Raw genomic sequence first — 22,168 nt, 5'->3', positions numbered from 1 at the left:
GTTGATTTGTCTGTATAATAAAAGTTTACAAGAAAAGCTACATTTTTTTACTGCTTGCTTTCTTATAATAACAGAAATGGATAAATGATAACAAGCAAACAATGGTTTTGCATGAATATTTAATTAAGAGAAGAAAAATATAAATATAATGTAAAAAAATAAAGTGGATATTAAGATCAACGAGAATGGAAAGTACATCAAGGCGATAGTTAATGTAAGCGTTTACTGTCCAAAAACATACTCATTCCAGATTTTCTCAGCAAGGAACAAGCCAAATTCTTCATTGTTGTAGTCTGTGACGTCTAAGTATGTGGTTGTGTTTTTGTAATTCTTAGGAGTATCACCAGCCCCGATACTGTAGGTAACGGTAAAAGGTTTGGCATATTCTTTGCTAGGAGGTATTTGGAGCTTATCTCCTACCTTGAAGGACACCTGTAGAAAGATAAAAGTTTTATTTTAACTTCTTATATTAAGCTGTACCTCGTTAACGCCGGTCCCTGCTTCACTTTTCAAAAAACATTCGGACTAACTTAAATCGAACACTCGGTTATCTCGAAGTTTCCAAATGTTCCCACCGAGTTCGAGACAACGAGGTTCGACTGTAATTCTTACTTTAAATGGGACGAGTAAGAATGGAAGCATCTAATAGTTCCAGACAAATAATGGAAAACCAATATACATTCACAAACTGTACCATTATCATTCAAAACATTCCAAAAAATCATATGCGTTACAGGATACATAGAATAATTAAAACTAATCTGTATTTCGTTTCAGAAGGAATTTTTATTACTCTTTGGGTATATTTACCTTGGAAACAATCAAGTTGCCCTCCTTCAGCCAGTCGAAGATGTTCACTGTATTGGTGTATTCGTCGAAGACGTTGAAAAGGGAATTACCACAAACTAACAAAATAAATAAGAATTAAATGAAAAAGAAACGAGATATATTGCTGATCAGGCGTTACGTTATGAGTAAAAGGAAGAAGGTGAGAATAGAATCACCAATAACAATTTAAAATGCGCTGCCGGAGATTTGATTTTTTTTTCAATGTGCGTCTCTTCATCAGAAAAAAACAAAAAATATCCAAAGCTACAATCAAAATTAGAGAGAATGAAAATAAGAGACTGTCATCATTATTGCGCATTTCTGTAGATTTTGTTGAAAAAAAAAAAAAAAAAAAACTCTATTGAATATGATCATTCCAGCAATTCAGTCTGCAATATAATGAGTAAAGAGAGTGTTCGCCTTCTCTAATGATACAAATGTTAACACATACCATCCCTTCGGATTTGATCAGCAGATTTTGAATCAGTGTTGATCCTATCACAGGAAGGGCATGGATGTGCCGCTCTTCTCCTACGTCCAAAGATTCCTGTACGTAAAAGAATCGTTCAACATATTAAAGCAGTTAAGATCTTGAACGTTGTTAAGGTATGCTATGATATTGATTTTCCTTGTATTCATGTAGCAGACAAATATAATAAGAAAAAACAACACACATTTGTTTTCGATTCGAAACGATGCCTATGTGTATTGTAATATAACAGTCTGTAAGCTTGTTCCAATGTAATTTATTCAACTTTGATATATAAGAAAACATAGACTTTACACCAATGAAATGAAACATAGCAATATAAAATATATGTACCTGCAATTTTATTGCCAAGTGATTCGAAACCATTCTTGATATCTTTTCCTACATTCGGTATTGTGCCAGTGAAAAATGTATCCAAATGCTTTCCAACCGTTTTAGTCGCACCAGGTAATGTGCCAGTGAAAAATGTATCCAAATGCTTGCCAACCGTTTTGGTCGCCCCTGGTAATGTTCCCGTAAAGAACGTGCCGATATTCTTTCCAGCAATTTTAGTTGCACCGGGTATTGTTCCTGTGAAGAATTTATCGATCTCCTTTCCAACGTTGTTCACAGTCTTTGGAATTGTTCCTGTGAAAAACTTTGGAACATCCTTTTCGAATGTGGTTTTAAAATCATTTGCGAACTTTCCCAAACCATTTACAAGGGGTGATGGGATAACACCAACAATCAGTTGATCCAAACGTGGTCCTTTCCCTCCACCAGAATTCTGGTTGCTATAGATAAGTAAAATCAAATATAATGATATTGTATGCTGTCAATTTTACCAGAAATTGAGATAGAAATGAAACTCGGCAGTTTCTGTTGCTGTAATAGCTCTACTGAACGGATGCTAAATGTAGCAACACAAGACAGAATGTTGAAAAAATGTATTTTGTGAAAAGGTAAATTCGTGATTATACGATATCTTACCTCAAGAATCAAAATAAAATTGAAGCTAGGAAATAATGGATAGAGAAAACACGTATAATCAATACAGCATTATTTAGATTGTCTCTTCTGGTATTTTACGGACGCTTTGTATAGCCATGGTTATCAAAGACGTCGTTTAACCATCAAGTTAATAGATCAATGTAAACCAATATATGACATCTGTACTTACGTTTCAATGCATTTCAAACAGGTATCAATAGTTCTGTTAATTTTCTGTTCACATGCTAACGTAGCGCCTTCGAGTCTTTTCTCAAGCACAGGGAAGTCGTTTTGAGCTTTTCCTTGATAATTCACCAATATATAGTAATTCAATTCTCTAGCCTCTGCAGAAAGCAATAAAAGAATATATGAATAATAAAGAAATTATTTGAAGTTTTACTGAAAAATGAGGAGAAAACGATTATATCGTGAATGCAAAACAAAACCAATACTACTTTTGTACCACATGTGTTTTAGAATGCAGTTTCTGTCACGTGCTACAAATGTCACTGTTTTTCTTGTCAGATCTCTTTAATTAACCAGGCAAGAGCCTTTATTATTATTATCATTTCGTTCTTAATGGCTCGTCATCACATAAAAATCCATCAACCAGTTAAAGACACAGCGATCCAAGAGGAAATAACATCAAACGAACTAAAAGATAAAGAGCCTTTATTATAAAAAAAAACAGACTTGATTTCAGAAAGATGAAACTATACATAGAATGTTCTTGTCCCTGAAACATGGTTTATTTTATGTCTCAAGCATACGGAACGCTTGTTATTGCAAAAGTTATACATCTATATGGTTACTTACTTTCAGAGCTTTCAATCACTTGAGCAGTTGTAAGAGAGAACAGGAACAAACACAGGAATGCTGACAGGATCATTTTGGTGTATATCTGGTGTCTGGTCAGGATGACTGCGAGGTCTTTAGTTTTTCTCCCCCTTATATATAGTATTCTGTTGATAATAGGCTAGGTACCTACGATCACATCCTACGTAAACAACGTACAGATTCATGGAATTATAGATCACGTGACCAGAAGACAATAGAGAGTTCTCAGAAAATTAATGACGCCTGCATCTAATTAAGCCATTTCATATTTATTTTCTACGAACACCGAGGTTCATAGAGGACTTACAATAACATCAACGCTTATCCATTTATTATCAATCATAAATATGACGATATTTACAGGTTTTTGTTTGAAATCAACAGTGAAAAAAACATATCCTCGAGGACAACATGCCGCAGGATTGTCTTCAATTTATACAACATTAATTATACACGTTCATGTGTGACAGTGACAGTTTCGCATTAGGGATGAATGCCGAGGTAGTGCAACGATATAATGCAGTTTGCATTGAAACAATTAAGGTTATGCACCAATGAACTCATTATTTGTATTTGTACAACTAGCTATAAAACCAATATAAATTTGTGTTCCTTAACTATTATATACATAACAGAAAATGTTTTGTTGATCATCTCTTATGTATTTTTCAGGATTCTCAGTGTTAATATTTCTTTTGGTCATATCTTACCCTCTTCTTTTATGGTGTTTACATGATGCAGTTAATTCGATAACCAAAGGCTAGTTCCCATTATCACGACATTCATACAAGAAATTGTCAAACTCGTAACACAGGGTTTCAAAAGATACAGGTGGATGAAAATTAAAGAGAAGTTTGAGGGTCTCCATAGTGATCTCAATGAGAAATATTCTACTTCTTTGTGCGAAAAGAGGTCGGACGTATTTGATGCTCGTTAGTTTAGAGTTGTAGAGAACGTGACATTACTTACTTGGATTGATCAAGGTTTACATTGGGGTGTCGTCGATGAAGCAGAAGATATTTACTCTTCCGAAACACCTGGTCTCCTTTCTGTCTTTTGTTCATATTTTGCCCTAGTTTTATTGAATATGAGTTTAGTAGTATTTTCTCGTTGTTTGTGGACAGGACTTTCTATGGTGTTCTTAGTTTTAGATATCATTGTGAGGTAAACTCGGAAAAATGGCTGGATGGAAACTAGTTAAACAGATATTGAAGCAGGTTTTATTTTCAACGTGGTGCTTTGTATCTTCATCTTTAAATTTTAGTTGATATGTATTGCTTTCGTTCATCTTTCAGTATACCTTCAATAAAGGACAACGTCATCACATGAATCCATCATACATTAGGTGGTATAACGGAAATCGACTTTCAAATGTGTAATGGTGTATATGATGTAAAACAGAATGTATCGCACGGATTTATACTGTTATGACACCTCTGAAAAGCGAATATTTAACTGGTGTATCCGTCTCACCATCACTTCTGCAGTTTGAGTCGTTATGTTGTTATCCAGTCACTCCCGCAGCATGAGTGATTTTGTTGCTACGTAATGAACCCCTTAAGTTGAACATTTCTGTTGCCACACATTCTACTCTCAGTTTTAACAATCCTATTGTCATATCAAACCCCACATTTGGATGGCTCAAAGTTAAGGTCCTACATTAAAGACTAACCAATATTAGATTATGATACCATATTAAAGACCAATTAAACTACTATTTTTTCGATTTGAGATGAATATGTCCAAATTAAAACAAATATAGATACAGTGCTGTATATAATATCAGTATTTTCATACACTAGATCACGAATCATTTTATTAATTGATATATTTTCTATAAATGTCAATATCATAAATTTTACCAAAACAAAATGCAAATTGATAAAAAACATAACAGGTGTAATTGACGCAAGCATAAATTTACCAGGTCATGACTTGGGGTTAAAATGACAATCTCATTTAACGTTTGTCCTTTATGATATATTGATGTGTCACGCTGATCATTGATTGTAAACGTGTTACCGTTACGGAGCGTTACTGTTCCACTAGTTAGTACACCAGTTTGTTTAATTATCAGAATAATCAGAAAATGAGTGAAACTTTTGAATGATTTTAATGTTTTACTATATACTTAATTGCATGCATTCTAAAAGATGTATTTTTTGTGCATCACGAAAATTGTATAGCATTGTTGAGTCCAAGAAGGTCGAAACAGCTGTATGATGCAGTTTAAGTAATATCTTTTGCATCTAATTCTAAATTTGTATTAAAATTCCATTCACTTTCGTTCTTCCGTACAACCCCCAAAATATAAGACTGTCTTTATCATAATTAAGTTTAGCATCTATATATTCAAATTGATGCGATAACCGAAGATGACGTTTCGAAATTCTTATGGATTTTTGTGATAATTTTGTAGTTTTACTTGATACAAGTTGTATCTTTCAATGGTTCATTTTCCTGGTTTCCTCTATAAAACAATACTTATAAAAATCAGAGAAGAGAGGCCATTTTGAATGTCAACAGTACTGTAGTCTATGATCAAATTACAAAGATTAGCTTCTATTATGTTTTTATGATTATGAGCCATAACAAAAACGGAGTGTACTCTGAATACCTATTGACACAGATGCATTTGTAATTTGATAACTGGAATTGTCGGTACGCATATCATTAACTGAAAGTCGCCACTAATGCGTGTTGTCTGGGCTTGGTCCAGGTATAGTTTCTATATTTTTCATGACTTTAACCACAAGATGTTTTATAAGATTCAGCAGTATCGTGTCCTAACATATCAGCGAATTAGACCCCATTGTCGAAATTTAGTTCCTGTCTTGTTTTCTTTTTGTGTACATCTGGTGAACTTTTACGGAAATGAATAACTATTATACACAATAAACAAAACATGCTCGTTTAATAATCTTTGCACTTTTTTATGTAATAAGCAATATCTACTTAATTGAATTTTGTACAATAGATGTAGGTAAATGTATTTTGAGAAAAGAGGCATGCAGAAACATGAAAGTAAATGTATATGTATAAATATACCTTCAAAGTGCATTATTTGTGTGTCTGTAAGTAAAGTATACATTAATTGAACATTAATGTACTCTTTGACATAACCAATCTTGATATCAACACGAGTTTTGGAGGTAGAAAACAGTTATTTGAAGGCATTATTTAAATATACTTTGCATTTAATGCTAGTAAGATGTATTTGCATCAAAGACCATTTCCCATAATTTCATGGCCAGTTCCTCTCCCAGGGCCAGGTTGGAGTCGAGCAGGTCCAAAGATTTGTGTCTTCGTGTGGTTTCCTAGGCTGTATGTGATGGTGAAGGTCGATGTTTTGGCATGACCTTTCCTTATGCTGCTGGTCACGTGTTTTCTCTCGTACGTCACCTGTCATTCACATGTAAATAGACACTTGTTATGTGTATATAACGTACGTCACTTAACATATACTTGGAAATGTAATGGGCATCTGACTAGAATATAAAAACATATTTACTGATAGTTATCTATATGCAATGTAATATTAAAGCACTTTCTTGTTCTGAATACAACATAAGACCAATATACAATACGTATATTTATGTAAACTCTTTAAATATTCCTGAATTCTCTGTTTGCTTTACTGGTTTCAAACTTCATCACTAATGAGTATGCTGATTACGCAAAATTTACAGGTATGATTTCTTAGGTAGGTTTAACGCCTACCGTAGAGTCACACCTAATTAGATGTATTAGCCTTTTTGATGTCAGACATACTCATATGTATTAGCTTACATGGTGTCAGACATATTCGGATGTATTAGCCTTATGGATGTGAGACATACTCATATGTATTAGCTTACATGGTGTCAGACATAATCGGATGTTTTAGCCTTATGGATGTGAGACATACTCATATGTATTAGCCATATTGATGTCAACATAATCAGATGTATTAACTTACATTGTGTCAGATATAATCGGATGTATTAGCCATATTGATGTCAGACATCTCAGATGTATTAGCCATATTGATGTTAGACATACTCAGATGTATTTGCCTTACTGATTGAAGACATAATCAGATGTGTTCGCATTATTGATGTTAGACATAATCATATATATTAGCCTTATTAATGTCAGACATAATAAGATGTATCAGCTTACTTGGTTTCAGACATAGTCAGTTGTATTAGCCTTATTGATGTCAGACATACCCATATGTATTAGCCTTATTGATGTCAGACATAATCATATGTATTTGCCTTACTGATTGAAGACATAATCAGATGTGTTAGCATTATTGATGTTAGACATAATCATATGTATTAGCCTTATTAATGTCAGACATAATAAGATGTATCAGCTTACTTGTTGTCAGACATAGTCAGTTGTATTAGCCTTATTGATGTCAGACATACTCATATGTATTAGCTTACATGGTGTCAGACATAATCGGATGTATTAGCCTTATGGATGTGAGACATACTCATATGTATTAGCTTACATGGTGTCAGACATAATCGGATGTTTTAGCCATATTGATGTCAGACATCTCAGATGTATTAGCCATATTGATGTTAGACATACTCAGATGTATTTGCCTTACTGATTGAAGACATAATCAGATGTATTCGCATTATTGATGTTAGACATAATCATATGTATTAGCCTTATTAATGTCAGACATAATAAGATGTATCAGCTTACTTGGTGTCAGACATAGTCAGTTGTATTAGCCTTATTGATGTCAGACATAATCATATGTAATAGCCTTATTGATGTCAGATATAATCATACGTATCAGCCTTATTGATGTCAGACATAATGATATGTATTAGCCATATTGATGTCAGTCATAATCAGTTGTATTAGCCATATTGATGTCAGACATAATCACATGTATTAGCTTATTTCTGTTAAAAATGTTTGTTATACAGATTGACCCCCTCGATTTCAAAACTTCTTTCCCCTTATCTCACTATTGAGTCCTACAACAACGAAACTGTTGTACGATACGTTTTTCTTCATCAGTTGAATTATACTGAATTTAATGCATCATATGTATTGAAAAGTGCTAATGACTTGTGTTTCTTTTGTACAATCCTTTGATTGGTAATAGAGTAACAAGCACAGTTATCGGAAAGCAAAATTGAAAAATGGATTTTGATACTACTTTATTTTTCAAAAAATCTTTATTTATGTTTGTAGTTTAAAGTGTGGAAATCCATATAAAACATACGGAAAAATGAAATTTTAAACATTCAGGAATAAGGAAGGGGAGAGAAACAATCTCTATTATTTAATCAATGATGTTAGTGTATACAATTCAGTTGAAAAAAACAAGCGAAATGTCTGACTAGACTGAAATTTCAATCAGTCGTCAATTTAATGAATATTTGATGCTTTTAAATAGAGTATAAACAAGCAAGTTATTTATTTTGGAATAATTCATTGATCAATTACATTTGCAGAAAAAACACTAAAAAGTCTTTCATAATGTAAAATATATATTACTCCCCGCGAATACTTGAATATTAGATGGATACTACCGTTCAAAGGTTTTACATGTGCTTATTAAATAGATATCATAATATATTGGAAGGCGCTCCTTGTCATCGCTGTAAACTTAACTTAAAATGTGACCCCGACGACACTGCTGGATAAGTCTTATGTCTTAGTACTAGTTAAGACTACATACGGCCCTGTGGTGTATAATATAGCCCCTTCGCCATGCACGGTAAATGCATCTAGGGTAATTTGGACAACATGTCTGTTTTTCTAAACAATATCAGTCTATGTTTCAAGGCATTGTTAGTTTACCAAAGGAAATTAGACGGTCGGTATGTAACAGAGTATAGCTTTGATATAGAGAGTTATATACCACAACTTTTGGCAGTTTGATACAACATATGCATATGTAAGAAAACATTGTAGAAGTAAGTTTTCTATATGGAGCTGACGTCTCGGGTAAAGGCGACAATGTTTTCTGTTTTCAATTAAAACCATTTAGAGTAAGGATATAGGATTATTGAATCAAATCGCTTCATATACTTTGGAGGCTGTTCTTTTATAATTCAAATTCAAAATAACATTTTGATAGGCTTAGCGTTTGTATAACTTAAAACGTAATAAATATTTATAACACGGCTGTCTTCAGTGTATAATGTTGAAATCGTAGGGTCTCGATATCTTGTTTTTGAAGAGTTATATATATATGAATTTGATGTAAAACTATTTCGTCTTATTTTCTCCCCTGTTTCAATCAACATTCCTTTACGAACAGTGTTTTTGCAAACTACCTGTGGTAAGCTGTCTGGACAACTTATTACAGTATTTATTTAAGGAGCAATATCGATCCCTAATTTTTATTGCATTTTAACTATAAAAAAGTCCTTATGTAAGATATTTTCTACAGTATAGGAGATATCTAATAATTCATGTAATTACTTTACATAATGTATTTGCCATACGAGATATCTTATACAGAGACTTGGGCCGAGGTAGCTCAGTCGATTGGCTTACGTAACTCCAGTTGAACATCCGAGGTGTGTGGTTCGTCGCTCTCTACCTGTCGTTGTTTGTTTCTCGTCGGGCAGCTGAGAAACGCACCGGTCTATGCTTGTGTTTTGGGACAAGATACTTTACCATAATTGCTCCAGACTAATTCGATTATCTTCTCGTATGCTGTTCAGTGAGGTACTACTAGGAATTTGCGCCTAAAATGACTCTGTTTGTTCATGGGACTTAAAAACTTATAAATAAACTAAAAAAATCTTTATGAAAATGTCCCAAATGCTTTAAAGGAAAAAATCCACATACACTATACTCAATATCTTATTCATATGTATAAGAACGAGATGTGAACAAAAAGTCGACAACGTAGTTTAATAAAGACAGACATTTTAATATTAGACAGACATTGCTCGTTGAATATCTGTGAACTTGATTTTTGCAATAAGTACTGGCAATTTTATTAAGGCTTTTATCATACTCTCCTTTATTCGATGCTCGTAAGTATGTCTGATAATTTTATTGTCTTTTGGCTCCTTTCAGATAATATTTTGCTCAATTAATCAAATGATATTGATTATTTACTTAATTGGGTGCAATATGCTGGTTATTTTGTTGATTTGTCTGTATAATAAAAGTTTACAAGAAAAGCTACATTTTTTTACTGCTTGCTTTCTTATAATAACAGAAATGGAAAATAATAACAAGCAAACAATGGCTTTGCATGAATATTTAATTAAGAGAAGAAAAATATAAATATAATGTAAAAAAATAAAGTGGATATTAAGATCAACGAGAAAGGAAAGTACATCAAGGCGATAGTTACTGTCCAAAAACATACTCCTTCCAGATTTTCTCAGCAAGGAACAAGCCAAACTCTTCATTGTTGTAGTCTGTGACGTCTAAGTATGTCGTTGTGTTTTTGTAATTCTTAGGAGTATCACCAGCCCCGATACTGTAGGTAACGGTGAAAGGTTTGGCAAATTCTCTGTTAGGAGGTATTTGGAGCTTATCTCCTACCTTGAAGGACACCTGTAGAAAGATAAAAGTTTTATTTTAACTTCTTATATTAAGCTGTACCTCGTTAACGCCGGTCCCTGCTTCACTTGTCACAAAACATTCTGATTAACTTAAATCGAACACTCGGTTATCTCGAAGTTTCCAAATGTTCCCACCGAGTTCGAGACAACGAGGTTCGACTGTAATTCTTACTTTAAATGGGACGAGTAAGAATGGAAGCATCTAATAGTTCCAGACAAATAATGGAAAACCAATATACATTCACAAACTGTACCATTATCATTCAAAACATTCAAAAAATCATATGCGTTACAGGATACATAGAATAATTAAAACTAATCGGTATTTCGTTTCAGAAGAAATCTTTATTACTCTTTGGGTATATTTACCTTGGAAACAATCAAATTGCCCTCCTTCAGCCAGTCGAAGATGTTCACTGTATTGGTGTATTCGTCGAAGACGTTGAATAGGGAATTACCACAAACTAACAAAAATCAATAAGAATTAAATGAAAAAGAAACGAGATATATTGCTGATCAGGCGTTACGTTATGAGTAACAGGAAGAAGGTGAGAATAGAATCACCAATAACAATTTAAAATGCGCTGCCCGAGATTTGATTTTTTTTCAATGTGCGTCTCTTCGTCAGAAAAAAAATTATCCAAAGCTAGAATCAAAATTAGAGAGAGTGAAAATGAGAGACTGTCATCATAATTGAGCATTTCTGTAGATTTTGTTGTACAAAAAAAAAAAAAAAAAAAAACTCTATTGAATATGATCATTTCAGCAATTCAATCTGCAATATAATGAGTAAAGAGAGTGTTCGCCTTCTCTAATGATACAAATGTATTAACACATACCATCCCTTCGGATTTGATCAGCAGATTTTGAATCGGTGTTGATCCTATCACAGGAAGGGCATGGATGTGCCGCTCTTCTCCTACGTCCAAAGATTCCTGTACGTAAAAGAATCGTTCAACATATTAAATAAAACAGCAGTTAAGATCTTGAACGTTGTTAAGGTATGCTATGATATTGATTTTCCTTGTATTCTTTTTTCGGTAGCAGATAAATATAATAAGAAAAACAACACACATTTGTTTTCGATTCGAAACTATGCCTATGTATATTGTAATATAACAGTATTTAAGCTTGTTCCAATGTAATTTATTCAACTTTGATATATAAGAAAACATAGACTTTACACCAATGAAATGAAACATAGCAATATAAAATATATGTACCTGCAATTTTATTGCCAAGTGATTCGAAACCATTCTTGATATCTTTTCCTACATTCGGTATTGTGCCAGTGAAAAATGTATCCAAATGCTTTCCAACCGTTTTAGTCGCACCAGGTAATGTGCCAGTGAAAAATGTATCCAAATGCTTGCCAACCGTTTTGGTCGCCCCTGGTAATGTTCCCGTAAAGAACGTGCCGATATTCTTTCCAGCAATTTTAGTTGCACCGGGTATTGTTCCTGTGAAGAATTTATCGATCTCCTTTCCAACGTTGTTCACAGTCTTTGGAATTGTTCCTGTGAAAAACTTTGGAACATCCTTTTCGAATGTGGTTTTAAAATCATTTGCGAACTTTCCCAAACCATTTACAAGGGGTGATGGGATAACACCAACAATCAATTGATCCAAACTTGGTCCTTGGCCTCCGCCTTGGCCGCCAGAATTCTGGTGGCTATAGATAGGTAAAATCAAATATAATGATATTGTATACTGTCAATTTTACCAGAAATTGAGATAGAAATGAAACTCGGCAGCGTCTGTTGCTGTAATAGCTCTACTGAGTGGATGCTAAATGTAGCAACACAAGACAGAATGTTGAAAAAATGTATTTTGTGAAAAGGTAAATTCGTGATTCTGCGATATCTTACCTCAAGAATGAAAATAAAATTGAAGCTAGGAAATAATGGATAGAGAAAACACGTATAAACAATACAGCATTATTTAGATTGTCTCTTCTGGTATTTTACGGACGCTTTGTATAGCCATGGTTACCAAAGACGTCGTTTAACCATCAAGTTAATATATCAATGTAAAACAATATATGGCATCTGTACTTACGTTTCAATGCATTTCAAACAGGTATCAATAGTTGTATTAATTTTCTGTTCACATGCTAACGATGCGACTTCCAGTCTTTTCTCAAGCACAGGGAAGTCGTTTTGGGCTTTTCCTTGATAATTCACCAGATATAGTAATTTAATTCTCTAGCCTCTGCAGAAAGCAATAAAAGAATATATGAATAATTAAGAAATTATTTGAAGTTTTTCTGAAAAATGAGGAGAAACGATTATATCGTGAATGCAAAACAAAACCAATACTATTTTTGTACCACATGTGTATTAGAATGCAGTTTCTGTCACATGATACAAATGTCACTGTTTTTCTTGTCAGATCTTTTTAATTAACCAGACAAGAGCCTTTATTATTATTATCATTTCGTTCTTAATGGCTCGTCATCAAATAAAAACCCATCAACCAGTTAAAGACACAGCGATCCAAGAGGAAATAACATCAAACAAACTAAAAGATAAAGACCCGTTATTACAAAAAAAAACAAGTACAATTTTGAATATATGAAACTCTACATAGACTGTTCTTGTCTCTGAATCATGGTTTATCTTATATCTCAAACATACGTATCGCTTGTGATTTCAAAAGTTATATATCTATGTGGTTACTTACTTTCAGAGCTTTCAATCACTTGAGCAGTTGTAAGAGAGAACAGGAACAAACACAGGAATGCTGACAGGATCATTTTGGTGTATATCTGGTGTCTAGTCAGGATGACTGTGAGGTCTTCAATTTTTCTCCCCTTTATATAGTATTCTGTTGATAATAGGCTAGGTACCTTTCAATGATCACATCCTACGTAAACAACGTACAGATTCATGGAATTATAGATCACGTGACCAGAAGACAAGGGAGAGTTCTCAGAAAATTAATGAAGCCTGCATCTAATTAAGCCATTTCATATTTATTTTCTTCGAACCGAGGTTCATCGAGAACTTACAATAACATCAACGCTTATTCATATATTATCAATCATAAGTATGACGATATTTTCAGGTTTTTGTTTGAAATCAACAGTGAAGTGGAAAAAAAACATATCCTCGAGGACAACATGCCGCAGGATTGTTTTCAATTTAAACAACATTAATTATGCACGTTCATGTGTGACAGTGACAGTTTCACATTAGAGATGAATACCGAGGAAGTGCAACGATATAATGCAGTTTGCATTGAAACAATTAAGGTTATGCACCAATGAACTCATTATTTGTATTTGTACAACTAGCTTTAAAACCAATACAATATTTTTTGTTGCGTAACTATTATATTTATAACAGAAAATATTTTGTCTAAAATCTCTTATTATGTATTTTTCAGGATTCTCAGTGTTAATATTTCTTTTGGTCATATCTTACCCTCTTCTTTTATGGTGTTTACATGTTGCAATTAATTCGATAACCAAAGGCTAGTTCCCATTATCACGACTTTCATACAAGAAATTGTCAAACTCGTAACACAGGGTTTCAAAAGATACAGGTTGATGAAAATTAAAGAGAAGTTTGAGGGTCTCCATAGTGATCTCAATGAGAAATATTCTACTTCTTTGTGCGAAAAGAGGTCGGACGTATTTGATGCTCGTTAGTTTAGAGTTTTAGAGAACGTGACATTACTTACTTGGATTGATCAAGGTTTACATTGGGGGCGTCGTCGATGAAGCAGAAGATATTTACTCTTCCGAAACACCTGGTCTTCTTTCTGTCTTTTGTTCATATTTTGCCCTAGTTTTATTGAATATGAGTTTAGATTAGGATTATGTTGACATGGTAGTATTTTCTCGTTGTTTGTGGACAGGACTTTCTATGGTGTTCTTAGTTTTAGATATCATTGTGAGGTAAACTCGGAAAAATGGCTGGATGGAAACTAGTTAAACAGATATTGAAACAGGTTTTATTTTCAACGTGGTGCTTTGTATCTTCATCTTCAATTTTAGTTGATGTGTATTGCTTTCGTTCATCTTTCAGTATACCTTCAATAAAGGACAACGCCATCACATGAATCCATCATATATTAGGGGGTATAACGGAAATCGACTTTCAAATGTGTAATGGTGTATATGATGTAAAAAGAATGTATCGCACGGATTTATACTGTTATGACACCTCAGAAAAGCGAATATTTGACTGGTGTATCCGTCTCACCATCACTTCTGCAGTTTGAGTCGTTATGTTGTCATCCAGTCACTCCCGCAGCATGAGTGATTTTGTTGCTACGTAACGAACCCCTTAAGTTGAACATTTCTGTTGCCACACATTCTACTCTCAGTTTTAACAATCCTATTGTCATATCAAACCCCACATTTGGATGGCTCAAAGTTAACGTCCTCCATTAAAGACTAACCAATATTAGATTATGATACCATATTAAAGACCAATTAAACTACTATTTTTGTCGATTTAAGATGAATATGTCCAAATTAAAACAAATATAGATACAGTGCTGTATATCATATCAGTATTTTCGTACACTAGATCACGAATCATTTTATTACTTGATATATTTTCTATAAATGTCAATATCATAAATTTTACCAAAACAAAATGCAAATTGATAAAAACATAACAGGTGTAAGTGACGCAAGCATAAATTTACCAGGTTATGACTTGGGGTTAAAATGACAATCTGATTTAACGTTTGTCCTTTATGATATATTGATGTGTCACGCTGATCATTGGTTGTAAACGTGTTACCGTTACGGAGCGTTACTGTTCCACTAGTTAGTACACCAGTTTGTTTAATTATCAGAATAATCAGAAACTGAGTGAAACTTTTGAATGATTTTAATGTTTTACTATATACTTAATTGCATTCATTCTAAAAGATGTATTTTTTGTGCATCACGAAAATTGTATAGCATTGTTGAGTCCAAGAAGGTCGAAACAGCTGTATGATGCAGTTTAAGTAATATCTTTTGCATCTAATTCTAAATTTGTATTAAAATTCCATTCACTTTCGTTCTTCCGTACAACCCCCAAAATATAAGACTGTCTTTATCATAATTAAGTTTAGCATCTATATATTCAAATTGATGCGATAACCGAAGATGACGTTTCGAAATTCTTATGGATTTTTGTGATAATTTTGTAGTTTTACTTGATACAAGTTGTATCTTTCAATGGTTCATTTTCCTGGTTTCCTCTATAAAACAATACTTATACAAATCAGAGAATAGAGGCCATCTTGAATGTCAAAAATACTGTAGTCTATGATCAAATCACAGAGATTAGTTACTATTATGTTTTTATGATTATGAGCCATAACAAAAACGGAGTGTACTCTGAATACCTATTGACACAGATGCATTTGTAATTTGATAACTGGAATTGTCGGTACGCATATCATTAACTGAAAGTCGCCACTAATGCGTGTTGTCTGGGCTTGGTCCAGGTATAGTTTCTATATTTTTCATGACTTTAACCACAAGATGTTTTATAAGATTCAGCAGTATCGTGTCCTAACATATCAGCGAATTAGACCCCATTGTCGAAATTTAGTTTCTGTCTTGTTTTCTTTTTGTGTACATCTGGTGAACTTTTACGGAAATGAATAACTATTATACACAATAAACAACACATGCTCGTTTAATAATCTTTGCACTTTTTTTATGTAATAAGCAATATCTACTTATTGAATTTTGTACAATAGATGTAGGTAAATGTATTTTGAGAAAAGAGGCATGCAGAAACATGAAAGTAAATGTATATGTATAAATATACCTTCAAAGTGCATTATTTGTGTGTCTGTAAGTAAAGTATACATTAATTGAACATTAATGTACTCTTTGACATAACCAATCTTGATATCAACACGAGTTTTGGAGGTAGAAAACAGTTATTTGAAGGCATTATTTAAATATACTTTGCATTTAATGCTAGTAAGATGTATTTGCATCAAAGACCATTTCCCATAATTTCATGGCCAGTTCCTCTCCCAGGGCCTGGAGTCGAGCAGGTCCAAAGATTTGTGTCTTTGTGTGGTTTCCTAGGCTGTATGTGATGGTGAAGGTCGATGTTTTGGCATGGCCTTTCCTTATGCTGCTGGTCACGTGTTTTCTCTCGTACGTCAACTGTCATTCACATGTGAATAGACACTTGTTATGTGTATATAACGTACGTCACTTAACATATACTTGGAAATGTAATGGGCATCTGACTAGAATACAAAAACATATACATTTGTATACTGATAGTAATCTATATGCAAAGTAATATTAAAGCACTATCTTGTTCTGAATACAACGTAAGACCAGTATACGTTTATTTATATAAACTCTTAAGATATTCCTGAATTTTATGTTTGATTTACTGGTTTCAAACTTCATCACTAATGAGTATGCTGATTTCGCAAAATTTACAGGTATAATTTCTTAGGTAGGTTTAACGCCTACCGAAGAGTCACACATAATCGGAGGCATTAGCCATATTGATGTCAGACATCTCACATGTATTAGCTTACATGGTGTCAGACATAATTGGATGTATTAGCCATATTGATGTCAGACATACTCATATGTATTAACTTACATGGTGTCAGACATAATCGGATGTTTTAGCCTTATGGATGTGAGACATACTCATATGTATTAGCCATATTGATGTCAACATAATCAGATGTATTAACTTACATTGTGTCAGATATAATCGGATGTATTAGCCATATTGATGTCAGACATCTCAGATGTATTAGCCATATTGATGTTAGACATACTCAGATGTATTTGCCTTACTGATTGAAGACATAATCAGATGTGTTCGCATTATTGATGTTAGACATAATCATATATATTAGCCTTATTAATGTCAGACATAATAAGATGTATCAGCTTACTTGGTTTCAGACATAGTCAGTTGTATTAGCCTTATTGATGTCAGACATACCCATATGTATTAGCCTTATTGATGTCAGACATAATCATATGTATTTGCCTTACTGATTGAAGACATAATCAGATGTGTTCGCATTATTGATGTTAGACATAATCATATGTATTAGCCTTATTAATGTCAGACATAATAAGATGTATCAGCTTACTTGTTGTCAGACATAGTCAGTTGTATTAGCCTTATTGATGTCAGACATACTCATATGTATTAGCTTACATGGTGTCAGACATAATCGGATGTATTAGCCTTATGGATGTGAGACATACTCATATGTATTAGCTTACATGGTGTCAGACATAATCGGATGTTTTAGCCATATTGATGTCAGACATCTCAGATGTATTAGCCATATTGATGTTAGACATACTCAGATGTATTTGCCTTACTGATTGAAGACATAATCAGATGTATTCGCATTATTGATGTTAGACATAATCATATGTATTAGCCTTATTAATGTCAGACATAATAAGATGTATCAGCTTACTTGGTGTCAGACATAGTCAGTTGTATTAGCCTTATTGATGTCAGACATAATCATATGTAATAGCCTTATTGATGTCAGATATAATCATACGTATCAGCCTTATTGATGTCAGACATAATGATATGTATTAGCCATATTGATGTCAGTCATAATCAGTTGTATTAGCCATATTGATGTCAGACATAATCACATGTATTAGCTTATTTCTGTTAAAAATGTTTGTTATACAGATTGACCCCCTCGATTTCAAAACTTCTTTCCCCTTATCTCACTATTGAGTCCTACAACAACGAAACTGTTGTACGATACGTTTTTCTTCATCAGTTGAATTATACTGAATTTAATGCATCATATGTATTGAAAAGTGCTAATGACTTGTGTTTCTTTTGTACAATCCTTTGATTGGTAATAAAGTAACAAGCACAGTTATCGGAAAGCAAAATTGAAAAATGGATTTTGATACTACTTTATTTTTCAAAAAATCTTTATTTATGTTTGTAGTTTAAAGTGTGGAAATCCATATGAAACATACGGAAAAATGAAATTGACGTTAAACATTCAGGAATAAGGAAGGGGAGAGAAACAATCTCTATTATTTAATCAATGATGTTAGTGTATACAATTCAGTTGAAAAAAACAAGCGAAATGTCTGACTAGACTGAAATTTCAATCAGTCGTCAATTTAATGAATATTTGATGCTTTTAAATAGAGTATAAACAAGCAAGTTATTTATTTTGGGAAATAAATCATTGATCAATTACATTTGTAGAAAAAAAGTCTTTCATAATGTAAAATATATATCACTCCCCGCAAATACTTGAATATTTAGATGGATACAACCGTTCAAAGGTTTGACATGTGCTTATTAAATAGATATCATAATATATTGGAAGGCGCTCCTTGGCATCGCTGTAAACTTAACTTAAAATGTGACCCCGACGACACTGCTGGATAAGTCTGATGCCTTAGTACTAGTTAAGACTACATACGGCCCTGTGGTGTATAATATAGCCCCATCGCCATGCACGATAAATGCATCTAGGGTAATTTGGACAACATATCTGTTTTTCTAAACAATATCAGTCTATGTTTCAAGGCATTGTTAGTTTACCAAAGGAAATTAGACGGTCGGTATGTAACAGAGTATAGCTTTGATATAGAGAGTTATATACCACAACTTTTGGCAGTTTGATACAACATATGCATATGTAAGAAAACATTGTAGAAGTAAGTTTTCTATATGGAGCTGACGTCTCGGGTAAAGGCGACAATGTTTTCTGTTTTCAATTAAAACCATTTAGAGTAAGGATATAGGATTATTGAATCAAATCGCTTCATATACTTTGGAGGCTGTTCTTTTATAATTCAAATTCAAAATAACATTTTGATAGGCTTAGCGTTTGTATAACTTAAAACGTAATAAATATTTATAACACGGCTGTCTTCAGTGTATAATGTTGAAATCGTAGGGTCTCGATATCTTGTTTTTGAAGAGTTATATATATATGAATTTGATGTAAAACTATTTCGTCTTATTTTCTCCCCTGTTTCAATCAACATTCCTTTACGAACAGTGTTTTTGCAAACTACCTGTGGTAAGCTGTCTGGACAACTTATTACAGTATTTATTTAAGGAGCAATATCGATCCCTAATTTTTATTGCATTTTAACTATAAAAAAGTCCTTATGTAAGATATTTTCTACAGTATAGGAGATATCTAATAATTCATGTAATTACTTTACATAATGTATTTGCCATACGAGATATCTTATACAGAGACTTGGGCCGAGGTAGCTCAGTCGATTGGCTTACGTAACTCCAGTTGAACATCCGAGGTGTGTGGTTCGTCGCTCTCTACCTGTCGTTGTTTGTTTCTCGTCGGGCAGCTGAGAAACGCACCGGTCTATGCTTGTGTTTTTGGGACAAGATACTTTACCATAATTGCTCCAGACTAATTTGATTATCTTCTCGTATGCTGTTCAGTGAGGTACTACTAGGTATTTGCGCCTAAAATGAATCTGTTTGTTCATGGGACTTAAAAACTTATAAATAAACTAAAAAAATCTTTATGAAAATGTCCCAAATGCTTTAAAGGAAAAAATCCACATACACTATACTCAATATCTTATTCATATGTATAAGAACGAGATGTGAACAAAAAGTCGACAACGTAGTTTAATAAAGACAGACATTTTAATATTAGACAGACATTGCTCGTTGAATATCTGTGAACATGATTTTTGCGATAAGTACTGGCAATTTTATTAAGGCTTTTATCATACTCTCCTTTATTCGATGCTCGTAAGTATGTCTGATAATTTTATTGTCTTTTGGCTCCTTTCAGATAATATTTTGCTCAATTAATCAAATGATATTGATTATTTACTTAATTGGGTGCAATATGCTGGTTATTTTGTTGATTTGTCTGTATGATAAAAGTTTACAAGAAAAGCTACATTTTTTTACTGCTTGCTTTCTTATAATAACAGAAATGGAAAATAATAACAAGCAAACAATGGCTTTGCATGAATATTTAATTAAGAGAAGAAAAATATAAATATAATGTAAAAAAATAAAGTGGATATTAAGATGAACGAGAAAGGAAAGTACATCAAGGCGATAGTTACTGTCCAAAAACATACTCCTTCCAGATTTTCTCAGCAAGGAACAAGCCAAACTCTTCATTGTTGTAGTCTGTGACGTCTAAGTATGTCGTTGTGTTTTTGTAATTCTTAGGAGTATCACCAGCCCCGATACTGTAGGTAACGGTGAAAGGTTTGGCAAATTCTCTGTTAGGAGGTATTTGGAGCTTATCTCCTACCTTGAAGGACACCTGTAGAAAGATAAAAGTTTTATTTTAACTTCTTATATTAAGCTGTACCTCGTTAACGCCGGTCCCTGCTTCACTTGTCACAAAACATTCTGATTAACTTAAATCGAACACTGTTATCTCGAAGTTTCCAAATGTTCCCACCGAGTTCGAGATAACGAGGTTCGACTGTAATTCTTACTTTAAATGGGACGAGTAAGAATGGAAGCATCTAATAGTTCCAGACAAATAATGGAAAACCAATATACATTCACAAACTGTACCATTATCATTCAAAACATTCCAAAAAATCATATGCGTTACAGGATACATAGAATAATTAAAACTAATCGGTATTTCGTTTCAGAAGAAATCTTTATTACTCTTTGGGTATATTTACCTTGGAAACAATCAAATTGCCCTCCTTCAGCCAGTCGAAGATGTTCACGGTATTGGTGTATTCGTCGAAGACGTTGAATAGGGAATTACCACAAACTAACAAAAATCAATAAGAATTAAATGAAAAAGAAACTAGATATATTGCTGATCAGGCGTTACGTTATGAGTAACAGGAAGAAGGTGAGAATAGAATCACCAATAACCATTTAAAATGCGCTGCCCGAGATTTGATTTTTTTTCAATGTGCGTCTCTTCGTCAGAAAAAAAAATATCCAAAGCTAGAATCAAAATTAGAGAGAATGAAAATGAGAGAATGTCATCATAATTGAGCATTTCTGTAGATTTTGTTGCACAAAAAAAAAAAAAAAAAAAACTCTATTGAATATGATCATTTCAGCAATTCAATCTGCAATATAATGAGTAAAGAGAGTGATCGCCTTCTCTAATGATACAAATGTATTAACACATACCATCCCTTCGGATTTGATCAGCAGATTTTGAATCGGTGTTGATCCTATCACAGGAAGGGCATGGATGTGCCGCTCTTCTCCTACGTCCAAAGATTCCTGTACGTAAAAGAATCGTTCAACATGTTAAATAAAACAGCAGTTAAGATCTTGAACGTTGTTAAGGTATGCTATGATATTGATTTTCCTTGTATTCTTTTGTCGGTAGCAGGCAAATATAATAAGAAAAACAACACACCTTTGTTTTCGATTCGAAACGATGCCTATGTGTATTGTAATATAACAGTCTGTAAGCTTGTTCCAATGTAATATATTCAACTTTGATATATAAGAAAACATAGACTTTACACCAATGAAATGAAACATAGCAATATAAAATATAT

General features: G+C 33.2%; 2 protein-coding genes across 2 annotated transcripts; both read right to left on the bottom strand.

Annotated features, from left to right (window-relative positions):
• Nucleotides 1–222: 222 nt before the first annotated feature.
• On the bottom strand, nucleotides 223–3,176 carry LOC132551627 (uncharacterized). Its single transcript, XM_060215804.1, has 6 exons — nucleotides 3,104–3,176; nucleotides 2,478–2,631; nucleotides 1,652–2,091; nucleotides 1,280–1,375; nucleotides 811–905; nucleotides 223–432 (listed from the first exon to the last, which is right to left on the bottom strand). Exons 1-6 carry the CDS (start codon nucleotides 3,174–3,176, stop codon nucleotides 223–225), a joined length of 1,068 nt encoding a protein of 355 aa, XP_060071787.1.
• A 7,277-nt stretch (nucleotides 3,177–10,453) lies between these two features.
• LOC132551626 (uncharacterized) lies at nucleotides 10,454–13,426 on the bottom strand. The gene is made up of 6 exons (XM_060215803.1): nucleotides 13,354–13,426; nucleotides 12,730–12,841; nucleotides 11,895–12,343; nucleotides 11,511–11,606; nucleotides 11,041–11,135; nucleotides 10,454–10,663 (listed from the first exon to the last, which is right to left on the bottom strand). The coding sequence occupies exons 1-6, from the start codon at nucleotides 13,424–13,426 to the stop codon at nucleotides 10,454–10,456; spliced, it is 1,035 nt and encodes a 344-aa protein (XP_060071786.1).
• Nucleotides 13,427–22,168: the final 8,742 nt, after the last annotated feature.

Source organism: Ylistrum balloti, unplaced genomic scaffold (genome assembly GCF_031769215.1).
Source record: "Ylistrum balloti isolate Yb309-2 unplaced genomic scaffold, AGI_CSIRO_Ybal_v1 Utg370208, whole genome shotgun sequence".
Classification (NCBI taxonomy): Eukaryota; Metazoa; Mollusca; class Bivalvia; order Pectinida; family Pectinidae; genus Ylistrum; species Ylistrum balloti.
Note: the sequence above shows the minus strand (reverse complement) of the source record. Positions and strands in the feature narration are given on the sequence as shown.